Source organism: Schistocerca americana, chromosome 4 (genome assembly GCF_021461395.2).
Source record: "Schistocerca americana isolate TAMUIC-IGC-003095 chromosome 4, iqSchAmer2.1, whole genome shotgun sequence".
NCBI classification, from domain to species: Eukaryota; Metazoa; Arthropoda; class Insecta; order Orthoptera; family Acrididae; genus Schistocerca; species Schistocerca americana.
In genome coordinates, this window is record NC_060122.1 from 37,159,263 (window position 1) to 37,186,277 (window position 27,015).

At 40.5% G+C, this 27,015-nt stretch overlaps 1 protein-coding gene across 6 annotated transcripts in view; it reads left to right on the forward strand.

Annotated features, from left to right (window-relative positions):
- LOC124612379 (peroxisomal acyl-coenzyme A oxidase 3-like) overlaps window positions 1–27,015 on the forward strand; it is a 143,056-nt gene that overhangs the window by 96,645 nt on the left and 19,396 nt on the right. For all 6 annotated transcript variants that reach the window (XM_047140550.1, XM_047140553.1, XM_047140552.1 and 3 more), the window contains exon 12: window positions 8,878–9,013. In XM_047140550.1, the coding sequence (XP_046996506.1) occupies window positions 8,878–9,013 (136 nt within the window). The remainder of the gene's footprint in view (window positions 1–8,877; window positions 9,014–27,015) is intronic.

Genomic DNA, 27,015 nt, shown 5'->3' on the forward strand with positions numbered 1-27,015 from the left:
AGAGCTAGTTGGCATATAAACTTGTATTACTGTAGTAGACATGGGCTTCATGTCTATCTTGGCCACAATAATGTGTTCACTATGCTGTTTGTAGTAGTTTTTTATTCATTATTAAACCTACTTCTGTTATACTCCTATTTGATTTTGTATTTATAACCATGTATTCACCTGACCAAAAGTCTTGTTTCTCCTGCCACCGAACTTCACTAATTCCCACTATATCTAACTTTAACCTATCCATTTCCCTTTTTAAATTTTCTAATCTACCTGCCCGATTAAGGGAAGTGACATTTCACGCTCCGATCTGTAGAACGCCAGTTTTCTTTCTCCTGATAACGACATCCTCTTGAGTAGCCCCACCCGGAGATCCAAATGGGGAATTATAGTAAATCATAATTGTAACTGTTTGCTAGATTTCCTATTCATATAAAAAAAGATTTTATTGCTGCGGACCCAACCCAACCTAAGCATCAGCCTTGTGTAAATGCATCCAGGATCATGTTTTTCATTGACCCTTACTGAGCCACGCAACACACCTCGCAACTTACCTGACTGCTTCCTTCCATCACAACCTGTCTTCTACTTTCCAGATGCTTCCAATCTTCCTGAACACTTTGTTAGACTAGTGCTGCTTGGAGAAAGTAAGCTGTAGAAAAATTGTTTAGCCACAGCCTAAGGATTGTTTATACGAGGTGCATTCAAGTTCTAAGGCCTCCAATTTTTTTTCTAATCAACTACTCACTCGAAATCGATGAAACTGGTGTTACTTCTCAACGTAATCGCCTTGCAGACATACACATTTTTCACAACGCTGACGCCATGATTCCATGGCAGCGGCGAAGGCTTCTTTAGGAGTCTGTTTTGACCACTGGAAAATCGCTGAGGCAATAGCAGCACGGCTGGTGAATGTGCGGCCACGGAGAGTGTCTTCCATTGTTGGAAAAAGACAAAAGTCACTAGGAGTCAGGTCAGCTGAGTAGGGAGCATGAGGAATCAAGGTTTTATCACGAAGAAACTGTTGCGCAACGTTAGCTCGATGTGCGGGTGCATTATCTTGGTGAAACAGCACACGCGCAGCCCTTCCCGGACGTTTTTGTTGCAGTGCAGGAAGGAATTTGTTCTTCAAAACATTTTCGTAGGATGCACCTGTTACCGTAGCGTCCTTTGGAACGCAATGGGTAAGAATTACGCCCTCGCTGTCCCAGAACATGGACACCATCATTTTTTCAGCACTGGCAGTTACCCGAAATTTTTTTGGTGGCGGTGAATCTGTGTGCTTCCATTGAGCTGATTGGCGCTTTGTTTCTGGATTGAAAAATGGCATCCATGTCTCATCCAGTGTCACGACCGACGAAAAGAAAGTCCCATTCGTGCTGTCGTTGCGCGTCAACATTGCTTGGCAACATGCCACACGGGCAGCCGTGTGGTCGTCCGTCAGCATTCGTGGCACCCACCTGGATGACACTTTTTGCATTTTCAGGTCGTCATGCAGGATTGTGTGCACAGAACCCACAGAAATGCCAACTCTGGAGGCGATCTGTTCAACAGTCATTCGGCGATCCCCCAAAACAATTCTCTCCACTTTCTCGATCATGTCTTCAGACCGACTTGTGCGAGCCCGAGCTTGTTTCGGTTTGTTGTCACACGATGTTCTGCCTTCATTAAACTGTCGCACCCACGAACGCACTTTTGACACATCCGTAACTCCATCACCACATGTCTCCTTCAACTGTCGATGAATTTCAATTGGTTTCACACCACGCAAATTCAGAAAACGAATGATTGCACGCTGTTCAAGTAAGGAAAACGTTGCCATTTTAAGTATTTAAAACAGTTCTCATTCTCGCCGCTGGCGGTAAAATTCCATCTGCCATACGGTGCTGCCATCTCTGGGATGTATTGACAATGAACGCGGCCTCATTTTAAAACAATGCGCATGTTTCTATCTCTATCCAGTCCGGAGAAAAAAAATCGGAGGCCTTAGAACTTGAATGCACCTCGTAGTGTGGATCTTTCATTCTGGAACAGTGTGTGTATTGTTGTGAAACCTCCCAGCAGATTGAGACTATGTGTTATGCTTGGATTTGAAGTCAGTCCCTTGCCTCTCTTCAAGAGAACTATCCACATGACTTGTGGCCCACAGTTCTCTTTTCAAGAGAACTATCCAGATGACTTGTGGCCTACAGAAGGCCAGGGCTCTGGACATGAATCTATCCATTCCCATCAAGAAACTTTTCAAGGATATGAAATGAGTCAAGAGGTATATTAACGTAAGACATCTTCTTTGTTTGTCTAATTTCTTTACAGCCTTCCATGTATTTCCTTTCTACTCCTGGATTCTTTCCTTTTACGTGTAATGTTTGATACTTTTAGAAAATGATCTATTTTATTTTCCAGTTTACTGTAATTGCCCCATGCATAGATATTCATTTTTCTCCTTACTGCTATTTCTTTTTGTGCCAAACATTTGCTTATTTTTGTTTTTAATTTTTATTTATTTCTTATTTATCTATATGCTAATGTTCATTCTCATTCACACAAAAACTCTAAAAAAAAATGTGTCGGTCCACTTCTAGCCCATATGCGAGCAGTTGTTCAGCTCGACTTTGATCAACAGAGGTGTCGGATGTCCTACTGAGGGATATTGTGCCAAATTCTGTCCAGTTGGCACATAGATTGTCAAAACCCTGATTTGGTATGATGTTCCTGCCCATAATGCCCCAAACATTCTAGTTGGGGAGACATCTGCTGACCTTGCTGGACAAGGTGGGGTTTGGCAAGCACAAAGACGAACAGTAGAAAATTTAATTTTATCCATATTTTGCAGCTTCAAACGTGGTTGTATTCAATGCACTGGAAGTATAAATTAAAAAATGCCTTCAGACACAAATTTTTGTGTTTTATTAAATACCCACAGGGTCCAAAATAAATTGTGTATTTAATAAAACACAAAAATTTGTGACTGAAAGCATTTCTTAACTCATACTTCCAAACAGTGTGCAGGCAGATGTCTTGCTGAAATGTAAGCCCAGGATGGCAGGACAACAGAATGGGGTGTAGAATATTGTTGACAATCCGCTGTGCTGCAGGTGATGACCAAAGTGGTCCTGCCATGAAATTAAATGGCCTCTCAGACCATCACTCCTTGTTGTCAGGCCGTATGGCACGTGACAGTTAGCTTTGTTATACCACCACTGTCTGGGACGTCTCCAACACTGTTTCACTGGTCAACAGGGGTTTGGTATACCACAACTGTCCGGGGTGTTTCCAGCACTGTTTCACTGGTCATTAGGGCTCCTTTTGAAGCAGGACTCATCACTGAAGACAACTCTACTTCAGTCAATGAGATTCCAGGCCGAATGTGTGGAACACTACTGCAAACGCGCTTCTTGGTGTACGGAGGTCAGTCGTAATCAGCGCAAGAGGCACCATGAGCGCAACCCCTTTTCTCTGAGCTGCCTATTAATGGTCCTTGTTGTCACTGAAGCATCAGTTGCACTTCAGATCGATGATAATGATGAATCCAGTGCTCTGAGTGTGTGTCTGACAATTTCTTGGTCCTCTTGTTCTGTCAGCTCTCTAGTTTGACCACTTTAGCCGTGGCTCATATTGTTCATCTATTTGTGCTAACATCGTGGAATAGTGCCATCGCTCCTACTCAAATATCGTGCAGTTTCTTCACCTACATGTGCTCTCTCAAAGGCTGACATCTGCATATATTGTTCACACATCTGTCTGTGAGGCATAGTTCCTGTCCAACTTAGTACAAATAATTAAATTTGCAAAGACTTTATGCCCTGGTAATGACATGTCCGCCAGCCGTTGTGGCCGAGCGGTTCTAGACGCTTCAGTCTGGAACCGGGAGACCGCTACGGTCGCAGGTTCGAATCCTGCCTTGGGCATGGATGTGTGTCATGTCCTTAGGTTAGTTAGGTTTAAGTAGTTCTAAGTTCTAGGGGACTGATGACCTCAGATGTTAAGTCCCATAGTGCTCAGAGCCATTTGAACCAATGACATGTCCTCTGTTTACTATCTTTGTCAGCTATATGGTGAAATTGGGCTGTAGCATTCCACATTCATCCATGGGCTGTCAAAATTTACAATTTTGCGTTTTCTGTCAATACCTGTATGTACATCAGTTTGTGAGCAATTTGTATAACTCCTTCGTGGTGTCCTTTTTTTTCTCCGTCATCAAAATTTTTCTGAGTTATAATTTTTTGTGGTGCTACCGATTTTTGATTCAGTAGGTATTTCATGGTTTTAAATATCACAAGTATGTTAAATTATATTTCCGCAATTAAGGTAGTGTTTCAGTTAACACATGCGAAAAATATCTGTGGGTTTACTTTGGCTCTTGCCCACCATCCTTGTAACATTTGTGTGGGAAATTGGCATTAATTATTGTGAGTGTAGACGGTGTAAAAGATATGGGAAAAAACTACTGATATTTTTGACATTAACAATGAAAGTTTGCTCGAGAAGTAGACTTCCTAGTAGGTAAGCTAATTAGGCTACCACTTTTCATTTATTAATGTGAACAGTAGCCATTATTCATCTTATTTCCTTGTTGCTGTATAAAGGGTGTTTTTGGAGAAGTAGTAAATATTTTAGAAGCTGATCTGTAGACTGATTCAAATAAAACATTCTGTTGACATGTGCTCATTTTTATTGGTTACAGATATACAAATGTTAGAAAGTGACCCAAACAACTACTGACAAAAGATGTTAAGTAAAGGCAAATGATTAATGTATTGCATGTTGACATCTGTCTCAGGTTCTTTGGCTGACATTTGCTTAACTATTTTCCTGACATTATGATAGCAGTAGTGGCCGGCTTGCAAAAGGTGTTGGCAGTGGACCAGAGTCAAGCTTGCAGTCAGAGTTTATGTGTAGATTCCTGTGCTGCAGCAAATGATTGTTGCAGGTACCAAGGGAGGACAACAACTGTAATGACCATGGAAAAGCCCTCAATTGTCAGCATGACTGGTATGTGCAATCTCTAGTGATGAGTCCACCAGCTACACTGTAGGGTGAAGTGTGCACAAGGCCAGCCACTTGTGCTTGCAAAATGTCAGGAGAACTGTTATAAAAATTTCAGCCGAAGAACCCGAGTCAGAGCCAACAGGTATTACATCAACAAGTGCAAATGAAAGCTCAAAAATTTTGTGCAAATGATACAATTCAAAGTTGAATTTCATAAATTCCTCTTTCGATATCCTACCACTTCTGAATTCTCATGACAACACCATGTGTAGTTCTTCTGAGGTCATGTTCTTGTTCATTTATGAGGGCAGCACTATTCATAATCCAAACAGTCAATTCACTTCTAGTGTTTGCTCTTTATTTGCAGAATTCACTTTTCATTTGTACCCAAATCAAAAAATCTAAAGGAGTAATGCAACCATTTCCACTGAAGCATCTTCAAGGGAGTTTTAGGTTTAGATTACATGTCAGCTGATGTCTAGAATGTGCAGTGCTCTTGTCATACTGGAAGAAAATGCCCAGCCTTGTAACCAAAGGAACCACTTGCAAAAGGCTGGAAGCTCATTTTCAAGTGAGTGTAGTTAACAGAGCCCCGCAAGGCGATGTGGTAGCATGACAGGTCCAATCATCTGTTATTCTGTCACGCCACACCTCACATTTACAGAGAAGCGGATCTGAAAATGAGTCTCCAAAAAGGCATTTAGGTTTCCATCAGACAACAGATATGAGTTAAGAGTGTTGCTGATACCATTACAAATGAAAGTGGCTTTATCAGCAAACAGCATTAAAGGACTTCCACAGCGATTTGAAAGTAGTCAATGACAAATTCTAATTGCCTACCTTCATCTACTTTTAGAAGTTGTTGAATCCACTGTAAATGGTGAGGACAGATGCTGACCGGATGTACTGTCCACAGTATTCTTGTACATGGAATACTGATATGTGTCATAATTCGATGTGTGCTTGTCTGAAGACTGTGTTCCACTAGCTGAATGATGCTTTCTCCATGGCCAACACTGAGTATGTTTGCGCGTTGAGATGCAATGTGGCTGCTGGACACCCCACCAGTTTCATGCAGATTAGTGAAAACACAAAAAACATTCTTGAACATGATATTTTGTGGTTAGAAAATCATCTGCTGTGTTCTCCACAAGATGCACCTGTGTTTCCACTACAAAACCTGTTCCCAAATAGCAAATTGGCACATATACGTATGACATGCAATGCATAAACATTGCGGTAGAACTGTCAAGTTAAGGGGACCAATACATCGTGTGGCTAAAAAATGGATTTTTCTTATGGAGTTTGAATCTTTGGAATCTTATTCATGTACTCTCCAAAGGATTTTCATGAAAAATTGGTTTTAGGATGTTTATGTTATTTTATTGTGTTTGTGTGTCATTCCCAGATTTACCTTTCCATCTCACTTATCATTTAGTTTTTTATGTGAAATGTGTAGCTAACATGTAACAGTGCCATTTTGATCCTCAGCTGTTTCACATGTGTTTCATTGCTGGAAGTTTGTTTCTGTTGTTACTCAGATAAGTGTATTTGCATTGTTGTGAATCCAGTTTTACTTAGATCTCACTGAAGATCACAAAACTGAAAGGAGTATTTAAAAAGAGTAAGTTTAAAGACAATCAGCACAGAATGTCCTCTCCTCATATACATATATCACATGAAAATATCACAGCAGCACCAAGATAAAGTGCTCCACTCAATACTGCTCACAGTGCTTCATCAAAAAACTATCTCTTTTTTTCCTCATGAATATGGAATCGTCACAGGAACCAATGAAGAAAGGAAAAATATTATTATAGACGTGAATATTTTATCTGACATTGTTTTTAATTTTGTGAAGTGCAAGAAATGTGGAGTATCTGAATGTCTGAAGAGTGGAAATGTGGAGTACGTGAATGTGTGAAGAGTGAAGAAAGTGACAGTGGTTGAAAAGATCTCACAATTGTATTACAAATTGTTTGTTATAATTGTTTATCTGTTGTTTGCTTTATAATTTCATTGAAACAGACTCAAATGGGCCTTGTGGAGCAAATACAAGACTTGTGTACACTCTATGTTCAGTTGGGAAAGGTAAGGCTGCGGGAAAGGTTTTCTGCACTGTCATTGATTTGCATGCTCCAACAAAGAACTTCCACAATCTGCGAGCATTATTGGAGAAAGCATGAAGAATACTGTAAGGGAAGCTGTTGTAGAAAATGAAGGTTGCACGGTCCTTGCCATTGCTTTAGATGGAAGCTTGTAAGAAAAAGGGGACATCTCTCCCTAAACAGTGTTATTACAGCAACAAGCATAGACACAGGGAAGGTGATTGATGTAGAAATTATGACCAAGTATTGCCAAATTGCTAAAGATTAACAGGTGGCAGAAAGGAAGAACACAGATTGAAATGAGGATAACAGTGATAGGATGGAAGTATTTGGTGTAAAAAAAAATATTTGAAAGATCAGAAGAGACAAGAGGCATTTGTTACACTCAGTACCGTGGAGATGGAGACAGCAAGGCCTAAAAGGAGTGTAGTAAATTCCAATCTCTATGGTGATGTAGAAATTACCAAAATGGAATGTGTCAGCCATGTACAAAAACATTTGAGGACCACTCTTAGGAAACTGACAGTCGACCCGAAAAGCAAAAGATTTATGATGGTAAACTACTGACAGGGCAAGGTCGTTTGACCAAGAATGAAATATTACAACCTCCAGAGATATGGACAGGGAATGAGAAGGAATAAGGACAATGAGGCTATGAAAAATGATGTGTGGTCAATATTTTCTTGTAAATCTTCTACAGTCCCTGCCTGAAAGGTGAGACATCATGGTACAAGATTAACAGGGCAAAAATGACAGGAGAATCTTATTTGCATAAGCATAGTCTCCCAGCAGCTGTGACTAGTGTTATAAAGCCCATATTTAAGATTTAGCCTGGCCTGAGCTATTGAAGAAGTGTTATGGGTGAATCCAAAATTCAAATGAGTGTTTCAACAGCTTGATATGGAATTATTTACCAGAAATTGTGTTTGATAGGTATGCAGACATTAAAAATGTAGTCCATGATACTGTTCTCACGTACAGCTGTGGAAATATTGCCAAGTGTTTGGTACTACAAAAATTAGGAATCATTTTTTGCCATTGTGACAGCTGTAGAGTGCAAGATTCTGAAAAGCAAGACAGTCAGCTAGATGTTGCAAATGAAAGCTAGAGGACATGCAAGAGGTAGAAGAAGACAAAACAGGCTGTCTTTAGTTGTCTGTGAGTGTTCAGACTCAGCTCATTTTCTTTAAAAGATATATTCAAGATAATTCAGTGAAATTTAGTACTTACCTAGATAACTGCCATCTTCAACTACAGACTCTCAAATGAGGCGAAATTTTAAATCCCTTCATTTTTTAAAAAAATTGAAAAAAAAACTGAAAAATAATTTGTTAGGTTCAGTGCAATTTACAGTAGGTAATTAACTTCTAGTAGAAATTGCATTGCTGTACGTTCAGTAATGTTCTCACAAATGGTACAAACGTTTGGTGTAAAATTAACATGGACTGGATGGGGAAATAAGCTCCACCTATTGGCCCCTGAAAAAATTGAATTAATTATGTAAACTCGAGCACAGCTTCATAACTTGAAATTCAAAACAAAAATTACGATTGATAATTAAACGCATAGCAACTGGAGTAACAACACATGAAATGGAAACTTATGTATGTAAGCAGCTTTATCTCAATAATCAATAGAAGTTTGACATGTGTTATATGGAAGGTTTTATTTGAATTAGTCTACACTACATCCTGCATATATATATATATTTACTATTTCTCCTGAAGCAGTGTATTCCCAATATTTTTCTGTAATACTTAATAATGCATACATTTTTGTTTTGCAGCATGTTATTCTTTCAAAGTTTTGGACTTTTGCTTCGTCACGAGATGTAGACCCAGCACTTGCCAATGTCCTGAAGAAGCTGTGTTCATTGTATGGATCGTGGAGCTTGGAGAAACATCTGGCACTGCTATATCAAGGTAAGAAACTAGATACACTACTGGCCATTAAAATTGCTACACCAAGAAGAAATGCAAATGATAAACGGGTGTTCATTGGACAAATATATTATACTAGAGCTGGCAAGTGATTACATTTTCACACAGTTTGGGTGCATAGATCCTGAGGAATCAGTACCCAGAACAACCACCTCTGGCTGTAATAACAGCCTTGATACACCTGGGCATAGAGTCAAACAGAGCTTGGATGGCGTGTACAGATACAGCTGCCCATGCAGCTTCAACACGATACCACAGTTCATCAAGAGTAGTGACTGGCATATTGTGATGAGCCAGTTGCTCGGCTACCATTGACCAGATGTTTTCAATTGGTGAGAGATCTAGAGAATGTGCTGGCCAGGGCAGCAGTCGAAGATTTTCTGTATCCAGAAAGGCCCGTACAGGACCTGCAACATAAAGTTGTGCATTATCCTGCTGAAATGTAGAGTTTCGCAGGGATCAAATGGAGGGTAGAGCCACGGGTTGTAACACATCTGAAATGTAATGTCCACTGTTCAAACTGCCATCAATGGGAACAAGAGGTGACCGAGACGTGTAACCAATGGCACCCCATATCATCACGCCGGGTATTACGCCAGTATGGCGATGATGAATTCACGCTTCCAATGTGCATTCACCGCGATGTCGCCAAAAACGGATGGGACCATCATGATGCTGTAAATAGAACCTGGATTCGCCCAAAAAAATGACGTATTGCCATTCGTGCACCCAGGTTCATCATTGAGTACACCATCGCAGGCGCTCCTGTCTGTGATGCAGTGTCAAGGGTAACCGCAGCCGTGGTCTCCGAGCTGATAGTCCATGCTGCTGCAAATGTCGTTGAACTGTTTGTGCAGATGGTTGTTGTCTCGCTACTGTCCCCATATGTTGACTCAGGGATTGAGATGTGGCTGCACAATCCGTTACAGCCATGCAGATAAGATGCCTGTCATCTCGACTGCTAGTGAAATGAGGCTGTTGGGATCCAGCACGGCATTCCGTATTACCCTCCTGAACCCACCGATTCCATATTCTGCTTACAGTCATTGGATCTCGACCAACACGAGCAGCAATGTTGTGATATGGTAAACCGCAATTGCGATAGGCTACAATCCGACCTTTATCAAAGTCGGAAACGTGATGGTATGCATTTCTCCTCCTTACACGAGGCATCACAACAACTTTCCATCAGGCAACACCGGTCAACTGCTGTTTGTGTATGAGAAATTGGTTGGAAACTTTCCTCATGTCAGTACATTGTAGGTGTCGCCATCAGCGCCAATCTTGTGTGAATGCTCTGAAAAGCTAATCATTTGCATATAATAGCATCTTCTTTCTGTCGGATAAATTTTGCATCTGTAGCACGTCATCTTTGTGGTATAGCAATTTTAATGGCCAGTAGTGTATACTGAGTGAAGGCTTTTGAATCTGGTTACTAGAATAGTTGCTTATTAGCTGGCCATCCCTGTCCCCCTGCTCCAGACATTGGGAGGAGAGCAATATGTAGGTGCCCTGCCTTCACTTCTTATTATGCTCCCCTTTCACATTTTTAGTTTCAGGCACAGTTCATATTTCCAAGATCAGTGTAGCAGTTAATCTTATTATATATTCCTCATATGCATGTAGCTTATAATTTAGCAGTTGTTTGACTATGATTGACATTACCAGAATGAGTTTTTCACTCTGCAGCAGAGTGTGCGCTGATATGAATCCTGGCAGATCGAAACTGTGTGCCGGACCGAGACTCCAACTCCTGTTTCCTTTCACTTTCACGGCAGTCATTAGGTGTTTCCTATCTTTCATCTACATAAACACACATACTCTGCAGACTGCTATGAAGTGCATAATAGAGGGTGCTTCCCACTGTCTCACTTACTAGGGACTGTTCCCGTTCCACACATGGAATGCCATCCAAAAGGTTAAGATGTAAATCTTTCTTTTAAATAATGTAACAATGATATATATTTCTTTTAAATGTAATGGTCTACATAATTCTAATTGGAAAGTAATTTAGTTTTGAACTTACTTTCAAATTTACATTGTTATTAAGTTCTTCGAGTTGTTTAATATTGGCTCCATTAGAGGCAAACAATGTCAGCTCATCAGCAAAACAAATGTGGTTCAGATAGGCTCCATGAAGTGTACCTTCTTTGATTCCCAGTATAAGAATTCAAAGAAGTTTTAGTTGTTACTCTTATCAAATATGTGGTATGGCACTCTATTATACCAGGTGTAGAATTCAATTTGGTAACTGCAAGTAGTGAAAATATTTCAATATTAAAGTGTAATGACTTCTCCAGCCTCCTTGCAGGAACAAACAGTACTGAAATGAACAAAACTAAGATTTACTCTTTTCACTTGAGAGAAGACTTCTTGAACTGATAAGGACAAATGTGACCATGTTTTCTGTTCCAAACCACTATGACATATCTGAATGATCTATTAAAAATAAAGAAATGGAACTGCAAGTAAGGAAGTACAGAAAATAGGCACACATTTTGAAAATTCTTCATCTGTCAGTATAAATTGGGTACGGAGAAAATTCCTTGCTGCTCATGATTTTCACCTTGGCAGACCAGAAATAATATGAAACTACACAAAGGAGGAGAAGTTATAGGCAACATACCTTTCAAGGGGAAGAACAAAGAAGCTCTAGGAGAGTCAAGCATGCAAACATAATTCCTGTGTTACGAGCAGTGGTGATCTTGTAGAACAATTAAACACAGGAAGCTCAGTGTGTGTGTTCAGAAACTGTAACACACACAAGAGTCATGTACAATAAATGAGAATGTCAGTGGCTGTGAGTAGATTTTGGGAAAATCAGAACACTGAGTTAAAGCAGGCAGGCACATCTTTGAGTACTACATGGAAAGATCCTAACAGTTCCATGCCTTTTCTACTGGTAGTTGCTGACAATAGGTTTTTAATTTTCCACTTAAATGTGCAGGAACAATCTAAATTAAATAGAGATCTTCTTAAACAAAAATCCCTGTTATATCTTCTCGACAAACGAAAGCTAGCTCACACTAGTTGTATCTGACCTGTACATTTAACCCTCGAGCAGGCACGATGATGCACAGTGTGTGCCAGATTTATATAATCGACATATTCAGTGTGTTGGCAACAGTGGAGACCCTTGAAACTTGACATATTCCTTCATTATTGTTCTGAAGACTATTATGTGCAGTGCAGTAATTGTCAGTGCTAAGGAGTCTGTTAAGCAGAGAATTTAGTGTAACGCTGTCACTTCTGCGCACTCGGTGCACCGCGCGACTGGTCGTGTAAGTGTTTTTTTACCACTTTGAACAATGTGCATATTTTACTGACAATGCTCCTGTGGCCTGTGTTCGATATAAATTTTTATTTTAGGGAAGGAAAGCATTTAACAAATGAGGAACTCGAATGGTTCTTGAATGAAGATCCAAATTTTGTGAGAGATGTAGACACTATATCGGACTATGATACTGCTGAGGAAGTGGAGGTAATTACTTGTAGTGACCATGACACTGAAAGTGAACGAGAGTATGAGTCGGACGAAAATGAGGACAATAATTGTCAACCAGGTTCTATTAAAGGAAAAGTACTAGCTCTGTCACAAGCAAAGTGAGAAGGAAAAATATTGTAAACGTTTTTCCTGGGTGCAAAGCTATTGCCAGGGATGTAACGGCTGAGATTTCTGGATTCCTCAAGCTAATTAACATGGAAATGGTCAATACTGTTGTGAAATATACAAACAAATATATTCAGCTCAAAACAGAATTTTCTGATTATCAGAGAGAGAGAAAAAAAAAAAAGGATGAGAAGTGAAATACTGGCACTCCTAATGTCTTTGGAGTGAAGAAAGCTCACCACGCAAATATAATGGAACTGTGGAATACCGATGGATCAGGAATAGAAATGGAAGAGCTGTAATGAGCTACAAGCAGTTTCTATTCTTGCTTTGTTGTATTCATTTCGACAATAAAAGCAAAAGAGAAGAGAGGAGAAGATCTGATAAGTTAAAAGATCTGATAAGTTGGCCACAGTACGTTCGATTCTGGATGAGTTTGTAACCAATGCAAAAGTATGTACAGCATCAGTGAGTTTGTAACCATTGATGAGAAACTTCAAGCTTTTCATGGTCGTTGTGGATTCGTGCAATATATCCCCAACAGACCTGCCAAATATGGCATTAAGGTATAAGAGTCATATAGAGTGATCCAACAGGAATATAACTAATGACAGTTGGTATAAAAGTTGCCCCATGCCTATGTCACTATTAGGTAAAAGACTTACATGTATTGGGAATAAACAAGAAATTCCCTTGGGTAGCTGCCTAAGAAAAATTGGGTACCTGGTTCATCCCTCTTCAGATATAAAAATGATTTGATGTTGGTTTCTTACGTACCAAAGTAGAACAAGGTGGTTTTGTTGTTGTCGACTATGCATTCAGGTACTATCGATGAAGATTCTGAAAAACCAGAGATTGTGTTAGATTACAATACCATTAAGTGTGGCATTGATACAGTGGACCAGATGTGTGGCATGTATTCTGTGGCTCATATAATGAGAAGATGGTCTTTGGTAATGTTTTCCGCTCTAATGGACATTGCTGGTATCAACACCCAGATCCTTTTTTTTACTCAAATGGACAAAATCAAAAGGTTGCAAGAGGAGTATTTCTGAAGAAGCTGGCTTATGACCTCATGAAACCACATCTAACAGAAAGAGCCAAAATTCAGTGCCTTCCCAAGGACATATCGCCGTTCCTTCAAAGGTACTGGACAACATCTGAGCAAGTTGAGAAGCATTTGGCTAAGAAATGAGGACACTGTGTTATTTGTTGTAGGGCCAAGAATATTGACACAACAATAAAGTGTGCTTCTTATAATAGTTTTGTTTACAGGAAGTGTACGAGTGTTAGTTACCCCAGTGAAACGTGTTAAGTTACACCTGTACACTCAGGTGACTAGTGATTTGAATCTTGACATCCCTTAAATTCCTAAGTAGTGAACATGGCCTTTCTGTAAGCTATTAGAATATAGTTTCCTCAGGCATTCACTATGAATATATTAATTTTCAATGCTGACAGCAAAATGTAGATTTTTTAGAACTATGTCATTTATGTGTTTAGATGTACACTCCTGGAAATTGAAATAAGAACACCGTGAATTCATTGTCCCAGGAAGGGGAAACTTTATTGACACATTCCTGGGGTCAGATACATCACATGATCACACTGACAGAACCACAGGCACATAGACATAGGCAACAGAGCATGCACAATGTCGGCACTAGTACAGTGTATATCCACCTTTCGCAGCAATGCAGGCTGCTATTCTCCCATGGAGACGATCGTAGAGATGCTGGATGTAGTCCTGTGGAACGGCTTGCCATGCCATTTCCACCTGGCGCCTCAGTTGGACCAGCGTTCGTGCTGGACGTGCAGACCGCGTGAGACGACGCTTCATCCAGTCCCAAACATGCTCAATGGGGGACAGATCCGGAGATCTTGCTGGCCAGGGTAGTTGACTTACACCTTCTAGAGCACGTTGGGTGGCACGGGATACATGCGGACGTGCATTGTCCTGTTGGAACAGCAAGTTCCCTTGCCAGTCTAGGAATGGTAGAACGATGGGTTCGATGATGGTTTGGATGTACCGTGCACTATTCAGTGTCCCCTCGACGATCACCAGTGGTGTACGGCCAGTGTAGGAGATCGCTCCCCACACCATGATGCCGGGTGTTGGCCCTGTGTGCCTCGGTCGTATGCAGTCCTGATTGTGGCGCTCACCTGCACGGCGCCAAACACGCATACGACCATCATTGGCACCAAGGCAGAAGCGACTCTCATCGCTGAAGACGACACGTCTCCATTCGTCCCTCCATTCACGCCTGTCGCGACACCACTGGAGGCGGGCTGCACGATGTTGGGGCGTGAGCGGAAGACGGCCTAACGGTGTGCGGGACCGTAGCCCAGCTTCATGGAGACGGTTGCGAATGGTCCTCGCCGATACCCCAGGAGCAACAGTGTCCCTAATTTGCTGGGAAGTGGCGGTGCGGTCCCCTACGGCACTGCGTAGGATCCTACGGTCTTGGCGTGCATCCGTGCGTCGCTGCGGTCCGGTCGCAGGTCGACGGGCACGTGCACCTTCCGCCGACCACTGGCGACAACATCGATGTACTGTGGAGACCTCACGCCCCACGTGTTGAGCAATTCGGCGGTACGTCCACCCGGCCTCCCGCATGCCCACTATACGCCCTCGCTCAAAGTCCGTCAACTGCACATACGGTTCACGTCCACGCTGTCGCGGCATTCTACCAGTGTTAAAGACTGCAATGGAGCTCGGTATGCCACGGCAAACTGGCTGACACTGACGGCAGCGGTGCACAAATGCTGCGCAGCTAGCGCCATTCGACGGCCAACACCGCGGTTCCTGGTGTGTCCGCTGTGCCGTGCGTGTGATCATTGCTTGTACAGCCCTGTCGCAGTGTCCGGAGCAAGTATGGTGGGTCTGACACACCGGTGTCAATGTGTTCTTTTTTCCATTTCCAGGAGTGTATATCAACTTTTCTAAATAAAGAATAATTAACAGCCATGTTAAATAATGAAACATTCTTTCCCACTATGTGAGCAACAGTATATAGACATTTGGCTAGATATGTAACATTATTTCTTAGTATTTTCCACTGTGCCCATAATAAATGCCCACAATAAATTATTTGTATTAATTACACAAAAAATTGTTATTTTGATATTATTAATATCATTTTGAGTGATACTATATTTACCTTTGAAAACAATAACCCAATTAATATCAAGACTAGTGTGAGAGCATATGAAAATAACTATAGAAGTGAGCAGCGAAAGTGGCACACAAAATGTGTCGTACAACTGTCCATGCAATAAAAAAACATGCGCCTGCTGGAGGGATAATGAGGAATATGTGTTAGCAAGTACTTTCGGTAGGACTAAAATTAACCATGGAGGAGTAGCTCTCAAACATACCTGTGACCATTCATGTGGCCCTTCTCTGTATACATTCTGTACCCCAGTTAGTCCTCTTTTGTACGAGTCCCACACGTCTGGAGCAGTATTCTATGATGTGTTCCAAAAGTGTTTGTAAGCAATCTTCTTTGTTTACTGATTGCATTTCCCTAGTATTTACCATTGAGCCAGTGTCTGCCAACTGCTTTACTGACAACTGAGCCTTATATGATCATTCCCTGCGATATCCCCACAAATTTGTACACCTAAGTATTTGTAGGAGTTGACCGATTCCAGTTGTGACATCTTTTCATTTTGTGAAGTGGAAAATTTTACGTTTATGAACTTTCAAACCAAGTTACCAACCTTTGCACCAAGATCTGATGGAATTTTTGTGCAGTTCTTTTTTTTTTTTTTCAGACATTGTTATAGATAACTGTATCATCTGCAGAGCGACTGATGACCTCAGAAGTTAAGTCGCATATTACTCAGAGCCATTTTTATCATCTGCAGATGGTCTGAGATTACTATTAATTTTGTCTGCAAGGCCATTAATGTACAATATGAACAGCCAGGGTCCAAATACACTACCCTGGGATGCACATGAAGTTACTTCTATGTCTGTCGATGACTCTCCATCCGAGATAACAAGCTGCGTCGTCCCAACTGGGAAAGCCTCAGTACATTTAAAAATTTTGCCCAACATCTCTTATGATCTTACCTTTGATAATAATTAGGTGTGGTACCAAGTCAAGTACTGCAATACTAGGTCAAGAAATACTGGATCTACTTGACTAGGAAGGCAAAAAGTATGTGGTATGCAGATAGAATAGATAAGTCTCAGGATAAAATTAAAACCATATGGTCAGTCGTAAAGGAAGTTGCTGGTCTGCAGAGACAGGTCAAGGATATAGAATCAGTGCGTAGTGGGAATGTCCGTGTTACTGATAAGTCGCATATATGTACAGTATTTAATAATCACTTTCTGAATATAGCATGTGAACTAAATAGAAACCTAGTCCCAACAGGGAATCATATAGCGCTCTTAGAAAAAAGTGTTCCGAGACTATTACCTGAAATGCTCCTCCATGGTACTGACAAGAGGGAGATTGAGTTAATAATTAAATCACTAAAGACCAAGAACTCTCATGGATATGACGGGGTATCTAGCAGAATACTGAAGTATTGTTCTATGTATGTTAGCCCAGTTCTCAGCCATATCTGGAACTTTTCCTTTAGGAGTGGTCGGTTTCCTGACCGATTAAAGTACTCGGTAGTGAAGCCACTTTATAAAAAGGGAGACATTGATAATGTTGACAATTTTAGACCTATTTCTATGCCATCGGTGTTTGCTCAAGTTATCGAGAAGGTTGTATATACAAGGTTACTGGAGCATTTAAATTCACATAATTTGCTGTCAAATGTTCAGTTTGGTTTTAGAAATGGTTTAACAACTGAAAATGCTATATTCTCTTTTCTCTGTGAGGTTTTGGACGGATTAAATAAAAGGTTGCGAAAGCTAGCTGTTTTCTTTGATTTAACGAAGGCTTTTGACTGTGTTGACCACAAAATATTACTGCCGAAGTTGGACCATTATGGAGTAAGGAGAGTAGCTTACAATTGGTTCGCCTCTTACTTTAAGAACAGAAAGCAGAGGGTAATTCTCCACAATATTGAGAGTGGTAGTGATGTTCAGTTCCAATGGGGCACTGTTAAGTGGGGTGTTCCCCAAGGGTCGGTGCTGGGGCCACTGCTGTTTCTTATTTATATAAATGATATGCCTTCTAGTATTGCAGGTGATTCAAAAATATTTCTGTTTGCTGATGACACCAGCTTGATAGTGAAGGATCTTGTGTGTAATATTGAAACAGTAACAAATAATGTAGTTCATGAAATAAGTTCGTGGCTTGTGGAAAATAATTTGATGCTAAATCACAGTAAGACTCAGTTTTTACAGTTTCTAACTCACAATTCAACAAGAACCAATATTTTGATCAGACAGAATAGGCATATTATAAGCGAGACGGAACAGTTCAAGTTCCTAGGCGTTCGGATAGATGGTAAGCTGTTGTGGAAAGCCCATGTCCAGGATCTTGTTCAGAAGCTAAATGCTGCTTTATTTACCATTAGTACAGTATCTGAAATAAGTGACACTTCAACACGAAAAGTAGTCTACTTCGCATATTTTCATACGCTTATGTCGTATGGTATTATTTTTTGGGATAATTCTTCTGATTCGAAAAAGGTATTTTTGGCTCAAAAACGGGCTGTTCGAGCTATATGTGAAGTAAGTTCGAGAACCTCTTGTTGACCCCTATTCAAAAATCTGGGAATTCTGACATTGCCCTCACAGTATATATTTTCTTTAATGTCGTTTGTTGTTAGCAATATTAGCCTATTCCCAAGAGTTAGCAGCTTTAACTCAGTTAATACTAGGCAGAAATCAAATCTGCATGTAGAATGCACTTCCTTGACTCTTGTGCAGAAAGGAGTGCAGTATTCTGCTGCATCCATTTTCAATAAGCTACCACAAGAACTCAAAAATCTTAGCAGTAGCCCAAACTCTTTTAAGTCTAAACTGAAGAGTTTCCTCATGGCTCACTCCTTCTATTCTGTTGATGAGCTCCTGGAAGAGCTAAAAAATTAAGCAAATTCCAGTGTTACATTGTTGATTTTCTTCATTTAAACTTATGACTTGTCACCTGAATGTGTTTTTTTATATTTCATTTTATCTGTTTCTAATATCGTGTTATAATTTCATGTATTGACTCATTCCATGACCATGGAAACTTCTCCTTAATTTGGTCCCATGGAACAATAAATAAATAAATAAATAAAAACTATCTTGATACAAGGGTTTCAGTATGTTGTGAGAAAAGCACGATTTAATTATCACATAGTCAGTGTTTTCAGAATCCATGCTGGTTGGCATGGAGAAAATCATGTTTGTGACACCTCGTAATCTTTGAGCTCAGAATATATTCTACATTGAATGGTAGTTTGTGGCTCACTTGTCTTACTGTTCCTGTAGATATGGTCTGTGTTTTAATGAACCACTGGCCACAGCTTTTTGTTTGAGGGATCTGTGGTACATTGTGGTTAAAAGTGGTCTAGAATCTGATAAGGATTCCATTAGTCAAGGAGTTTTGCTCAGTTTCAACAATTTAAGCTTTTTCTATAAGCCACTGACTAATGTCTATTTCATTGTTGTTTTTCAGTTATGTAAGAATTAAATTTGTGGCAATACTCTTGGAATTTCCTTATTAAAAGAACTTTATAAAATTGAATTCAGTACTTCTGTTTTTGCTTTCCTCATCTCAATTTTAAATCCTGTCTTGTCCGTGTGTGTTTAGAAACCTACTTTGATGCCACTAGCAGTCTTTACATATGACCAGAATTTTTTTGTATTTTGTGAGAGATCGTTTGATAAAATTCTGCTTTGGCAGTCACTGAATCCCTCATGCATTGCCCTCTTGACAGCCAAATGTCTTTCATTCAGAATCTCTCAATCTATAGCCTGCCCGGTTTTACACCTATTATGCAGTAATCTCTGTTTCTTTAGAAGTTTGTCTGCAGTGGCTATATACCATGGAGGGATCTTCTCACCATGAACTGTTCTACTAGGTACATATCTGCCAGGTGAATCGCCACCTATTCTAATGAACTTGAACCACAGATCTTCTACGTGCCCCTGTCCAGGTTCATCAATGGAACATGCCATTACTGCCCTTCATTGTGGCTTATCGATCGTAATCGGTAAAAAAATGCACCAGAGTGGAAGTGCGTTGCAACAGAGCCAGCTGGAGTTGGGTGAGAGTGTTAAGCATTGCAAAGTAAAACAAAACTGATAGACATTGTGAAGTGGTGCCAGCTGGGTGTGAAGGACAGAAGCCTTTCCTCAGTTGTCACCATGGAAGTGTTTAGAGTACTTGCCTTAAGCCCTAAATGAAAGTAGTCTGGAGCATATAAGCACTTAGCCATTCGTGTACTAAATGGCCTCGTCTCAGTATCACATCCTATACCACAAGTCCATGACACCCAGATCAACGTCCAGGAATGCAGTACAGGGCCCGCTGTTTGACCACAAGACACGGCAGCCTACCCTAAGTTACAAAAGAGTAACCATCAGAACAGGGAGCTGCCCACTTGCTGGAGGGAGTTCACGGCCATTGTCAACTGCAGCCAGAGACGTCACTGATGGCGGCATTCGCGTGATGTTGTGCTCAGCCCCGCTCTTTGCACTATCAACACTGTCAGCAATGCTGAACATCTACTGTTTTGCGTGAGAGGCAACAGAATGCCTCTACCAAGCTGTTCTTGACATTCTGTGGCTGAGGGCTGGAATAAAGAATTTAAATGAATAAATCTACTGCTATCCTGACATCTCATTTCACTCTCCATGGGTGACAATCCATGTAGTATCTAACACTGGTATCAGAACATTGATGTTGCCTTCTTAGAGCAATCTGCAGGCTGTGGTACAGGGAGTCAAAAAAGAAATTGTATTTCAGTCAGGGAAAAGAGATTTGACAGTTGTGAATTTTGTAAAGTAGATTTTATTACGAGTAGAGAACCAGTGGATTTGCTATAGTTTTAGAGGTAATGGAAGACATGAATGGTTTGTTCCTGTTAGATGCGCACAGTGTAGCCTTGAGAGTAACTCAGTGTTGTATACGAAATTAGTTCCAGTAAAATGTTATACATGTAATCATTGCGGGCATATGGCTAGGCAATGCCGGGAGTTGAAATGATTCATGATTTGACATAAAAATGAATGTTAGAAGAAAAAGTAGCACAAATAACAGTGGATAATACAGAACTGCATGGATTGGTAGAATCACAATTGTCACTACAGAGTGTAAATTTGTCAGTTGCAAGTTTAAACACTTCTTTTTGTGGTAAGGCAACTGAGGATGTGCAAACCTTTGTAAGAGACCTAGGAAATCTGGCTCAGACGGAAGGTTGGCCTGATAAGGAATTATTGAGTGTTGCGAAACTGAGAGTAACAGGGGAAACTAAAACTTATTTAGGGTATACATAAACTCTTAAAGGAGCCACAACATTCAAAGAATTTAAGGAGTGGTTAATTCAGAGATGTACGAAACAAAATAGTGGCAGACACTATATGCAACAAATACCTAAAAGCAATACAGAAGCTGTAGAATATTTAGCAGATCAGGTAAGGAAAATTAGTGGATGTACCTATGTATTAGGCAGAACCATGCATTGTGCCAGATTTACCCACCCGGGCATGGCTCGGGCCGACCGCTCTGTCCTGTTGCCGCACTGCTGGTACTCGAGCTCAACTGTACAGCAATAGGGGTGCAAGCTATTGTGCACCATCAAGGCCCAAGGCTTGTCAGGTAACGTATTTACTCAAATCTAAGCTGCACTCGAAGCTAAACCGCACCTGAAAAATGAGACTCGAAATAAATTTTCCTGAATCTAAGCCACACCTGAAATTTGAGACTCGAAATTCAAGGGGAGAGAAAAGTTTTAGGCCGCACCTCTAAATCGAAACAAAGTTGGTCCATTGTAATATGAGAGACAATTTAGGTTGAATGAATGACGATACAGCTACAGTAGTTTGGTTCAAGTCATAAGCTTAGCAGTTAAGCTTTACCAGGTAGCCATTGCTATGCGTCAGGTGCTCCGTCCGTATTTATAAGGGTACTCTTCCTTTTTCACGTGCTACGTCTAGTTTGAATTGATTGCTTATTTTTCTTTAATCTGATAACTGCCATTATCCTTGTTATAGGTGCTTACGTCACTCTTAAGCTGAAAATGCATTACTGTACTGTGTCATGCATTGTTTGCCACATTCTGATAATGAGTGTTTACGGCCTGTCACCGCTCGCGGCACGGCTTGCTTTTATGCGCGCTACCGCCGCTTACAATTAAAGAAAGAGAGGAATCGTCTCATTAGCGAAACAATGGAAAGAGACTGCTATTTGTTGTTACTTACAATGATCAACAAGAACCAAATAATAGACTGCGTATGATAGATGTTCTGAATGAGAGTTTAGCGAAAATTTTTCTCTGTTTGAAAATCTTTGCAGACTCCTCTTTATGTATATTCTTCCGCGTTGCTGTTGTCTCACTCTAGTTTCATAGTTTATTAGGCAGACAGGATTTAAATGAGATAGCAGCAAACACGAAAGAATACATGGCAAAATGTTTATATTCGTATTATTCTTATGATGTAGAGAATACTACATGTGATTCACAATTCATGAAAGTTCCTATTAGCAACAATCTCTTCTCACAGGTAGGAAAAAATTCAGAACATAGAGTTGGCCATGCTGACAAACATCCCAAAGAGTCTTGTCAGTCAGATTTTCATAGTACATTGAAATGCTGCTACATTCGAAGATGAACAATACAGAATTTGTATTTACTTTGTTGGATAATGTATCAAAATGCAGTGGTCAAAACTCGGTGCAGAGAAAAAAAGCTCATCTTCCACCTTTTTTTTTACTGACACAGAGGTTTTGGTGCCAGTATTTATCTTTGTGGCAGCACCTACCAACATTTTTCAGAACTTCCGTTTACTTTGCACTTGATTCTAAGCCGCAGGTGGTTTTTTGGATTACAAAAACTGGAAAAAAAGTGCGGCTTAGATTCGTGTAAATACGGTACCCTTCTCAGCCCGGGTGTCAGCAAGGCTCAGTACTACGGGGAAGCAGGCAACACTGGTAAGGAATTGCTTTCTGAATCATCTGCACTCCTTTGAGAATTGTGAAAGTTTGATGTGCTAGGAACAGTGTGTTCTTGATCCTTTACAAAGAAAAATAACTCGTAACCTAAAATTAACAATATTATGAAAAGGAAAGTTGCTACTCACCATATAGTGGAAATGCTGAGTTGCAGATAGGCACATAAAAAATACTGTCACATTCATTGTGGTTTCAGTTGCCTGAGACTGCAGTCGTGTGTGTGAGGCGCGTTTGTAGGAATGTGAGTGAGTGAGTGTGTGTGTGTGTGTGTGTGTGTGTGTGTGTGTGTCGTCTATTTTTTACTAAGGCGTTACTGGCTGAAAGCTGTATTTGTGACAGTTGCTCCTATTTGTGACTCATCTTCTCCACTCTACAGTGAGTAGCAGCTTTCCTTTTCATAATATTGTTAAATTCCATCCTGGATTTTCCATTGTAATGTAAAATGATGGATGTAACACAAAAAAGTACTTACTATGGAAGCAATTGAACTCAAAGCAAATGGTTTAATACTACTAATGCTTTTTTAATGCTTTACATTCCACCTGTAGTGCTTCAAAAGGGCTTATGAAGCTTTTGCACAATGGGTAGCTCTAGTATGTAATATTCAAGTATTTTATACTTTTCTGTTAATTTAAAAGTTTTCATTATGGAACTGACTGGCTCATTCCTTGGAATTTGTTGAGGGAGATCAACCCGCTTTGCATGTGATATAACTTTGAAATCAGAAACCACAGAAGGTAAAGACAGTTTCAGATTACTTTTGCTATGAAGTTTGTTTCTGGATTTATTTTTTTGTATATGTGTAAGAATACGCCTGGGAGAGTGGTGTGCCGACCACATGCCTCTCCGTATCCACATTCAGTTATGTCTGTGGGCTGAGGATGACACAGTGACAGGTCGGTACCATTGGGCCTTCATGGCCCATACAGGCAGAGAGTTTAATTGATATGTGTAAGAAGGAAAAGCCTTTTCGCACAGATATGTGTATGAGACACGCAATGAACTTATTACCCCTTTATTTGATAGCATTGGAAACTCTGTCTTTGAGCTTAACCAGAAACTTATCAATGACAAAAATTTATTGTCTGTAACTTAGTCACTTGAAATTTCAAGGAACTGCTTGTCTCAGTTTACAATTCATATGGATTCCAAAATTATTGTCTGTTCCAAGCGATTGCAATTCCGGTTGTCAATACTAGATAGAGTACGGAAACAATGTTTGAAATTTTTCCAGATCCCTTCAAGTGTTCCTTTATTTTATTCTTGACATTATCATGATGAATTTGTACTAGGTAATCATGAAGCACTCAGTTTGATTGGAATTCAGACAGATTTCCCAAACTGTAAGGCTTTTAATGCATGATTCATAAGGTCTTGCACATTACACAGGTTTGTGTTTGGTCTGCGAAGTACAAATTTCAACTCTTTATTTTTTAACAAAATTTATGTCAAATAAGCTACAGTCGGAAGCCAAACTTTGATAGGGTAAGGTGTTTCCCTGTCAAAGTCTGGTTAGAAAAAGATAAACATCATACAATGTGAGAACAGTTCTACTGCGATAAACCCATCTTACATTCATGTTAGCCAATAAAAACTTTTAAATACTTTGGTTAGTGTTTTAAAAATTCGCTGATTAGTAGGATAACCATTAATAAAATTAACTATTTTTACAGAATTGTAAGGTACAGAGATTTTTTTCATGCACCTAACAATAAGTTGATGTAATAATTACAAGCAACAGAATAGTCTTCACGGGTTTGCCGCCATATCACCGTGTGCAAATTCCACAATATTTCCTCGGAGCAACTGTCGGACATCTTCAGGTGGTTCAACCTTGCTGGTGGCTAGGTACGACTGACAGTATCTGCAAGTTGATGCCCCGTTTCTCGAACATGCACAGGTGTGGAAATTATGCATGTGCAGTGATTTGCAGGTAGATGGTGCCACACTCAAACACCCTCTGCCAAAAATCACAGATCGGCTCTCTTGCATGCGCTGTACGCCGTCTTTCCTAACAGTGCGGCCAGGCATTACTCACCAAAAAAAAAAAAAACGTACTAGACCAATGTTATGATGGGTCTGTTATCAAAATATCTTGATTTTTGTGTCATGATTTAATAGCAGCCAATGCATGGTTCCAGGCTGTGCTCAGTTGAAATCCCGCATCCCTATTAATGAGATTATCGGCTGTATGGATATGTATTGCTTCCTTAATGACATAATCCCAGAAAGATGATGCCGGGGATAAAACTTCCGTCTTTTCATAAATTTTTCGTGAGTAAGATCTGGCTGCACTGTTAGTAAACACAGCGTAAGGTGCATGTGCAAGAGTGCTGCTCTGCAATTTTCAGCACAGGACATTTGAGTGTGGCACCGTCTATCTGCAAATCATTGCACATTTGTGATTTCTGTACCTTCGCATTCTTTGCGTGCATGTTCTAGAAACAGGGCATTGATGTGTGGATACCATCAGTCTTTCCTAGCCACCAGCAAGGTTCAACCACCTGAAGATGTCAGACAGTTGCTCCGAGGAACTATTTTAGAATTTGCAAAACGTGATCCGGCAGCAAACCTGTGAAGACTATTTACAACATATCCGCCGGGAAAGCTTGAAGAGTCACAACAGAGTTTTCGTTTCGCATCTGCTACAGTGTGTTGCTTGACGGGCACGTGACTTGACGAGCAGCTTGGCTGCGCCTGGACAGATACGGGCTCTGGTGGGGCACCACATGGTCCAGTGGGGCCCGATGTGGCTCGACTGGCAGTGAAGGCTACAGTCCCAGGTGGGCTGCGCAGATTCAGTGCATGACTCTTATATTAGGACATGATGCTGCAGTCAATGAAATTATTTTTCACAAAGCTGAGCGGAGGAAGAGATGTCAAGATGTGTGCGGACAGGATACGACGGATTTGCGGGCAGTGGTGCAGTTAGCTGTAGAGTGTAAGGAGATCAATTTGTCGACTAGTATGCAGGGTAAGCAGACAGTGTTTGCAGCTAATATAAAATGTTTCAGGTGTGGACGAAGGGGGCATGTAAGGAGGCAGTGTCGCCAGGCTCAGGGTGAGGTGAATGAAGTAAGAGGAAGTAATAATTTTAGAAGTAGAGGACTTGGGAAGAATAATGTGTTAAACACCACAAGGAACCTCAGGTCCACCTATGGTCTTTCCCAGTAAGACTGAATGCCTCGAAATCATATGCAGTAGTGGAGGAATAGCAGGAAAAAAGGGTTGCTGGATATTATTGGACACAGGGATGCATGTGTCATTCACCAGGAGTGATTTGGTGAGATGTAAGCAATGGGACACACCATGGTACAGATTGCATGGAGTTGGAGATACAGATGTCACACTATTAGGATTGTTGGACACAGACTTTTACCTGGATTGGGTCCAATTTAAACAAAATGTAGAGATTGTGCCACACATTAGTGAGGGCTACGACATGATTCTGGGATTAGATTTCTTGTAGCAGCATTGTGCCATAATTCATCTTCGGTGATGTAGGTTGGAACTTGATGGAAAAATGTTTCACAGGTGAAGCCATTGTCAGTGTAGTCATGTTGTGAGGGGAGTCGGTCTCGAAAGATGAACCGATTAAACTGTGAATGACCACACTAAGACTTAATTTGCATGATTGTGTACCTAAGGGTACTGGGAAATCACTATGAGTCTAGCTTGCCAGTTGTAATTTCGTGTGTTGTGGAACTGTTAGAAGAAAATGAAGTATTATATCAGGTGGGTTGCCTATTTAAAAGAAGTTGTGTGTGCCTACATAAAATAAAGGGTGAAAGAAGGTGCCAGTTTCTATAGATAATTTTAGCATAGAGAACATAGAATTAACAAAGGGGTTGTTGATTGCTAATATGGATATCCTGGAGGAAGAAGAATGGGACACGAGGGGTACCAGCAACAAGCAATCGCTAGACACGGTACGCATTCCAGTATGTCGCTCCAGATGTCACAGGCTTGTGTTGTAGGCTGAGATATTGAGACAAGAATCATTTAGTGCATGAATGTCTGAATACTTATACACTCCAGACTATGTTCATTTAGGACTTAAGGCACTTACTCTAAACATATCCTTGGTGGTAAGCAAGGAAAGGCTTCCGTACTTCCGCTACATTATTGCAGCGTTGGCTGTTGCTGTACTGCACCCAGCCTGTCAGCTGTATTTTGCTTTGCAACACATAACACTCTTGCAAGTCTGCAACTGATTCTGTTGCATTGGCATGTTTTTTGACCAAATAAGGTCGCTATGCTACATTATCTAGTTTACCGAACGTATAAATTGTCTTCTTGTT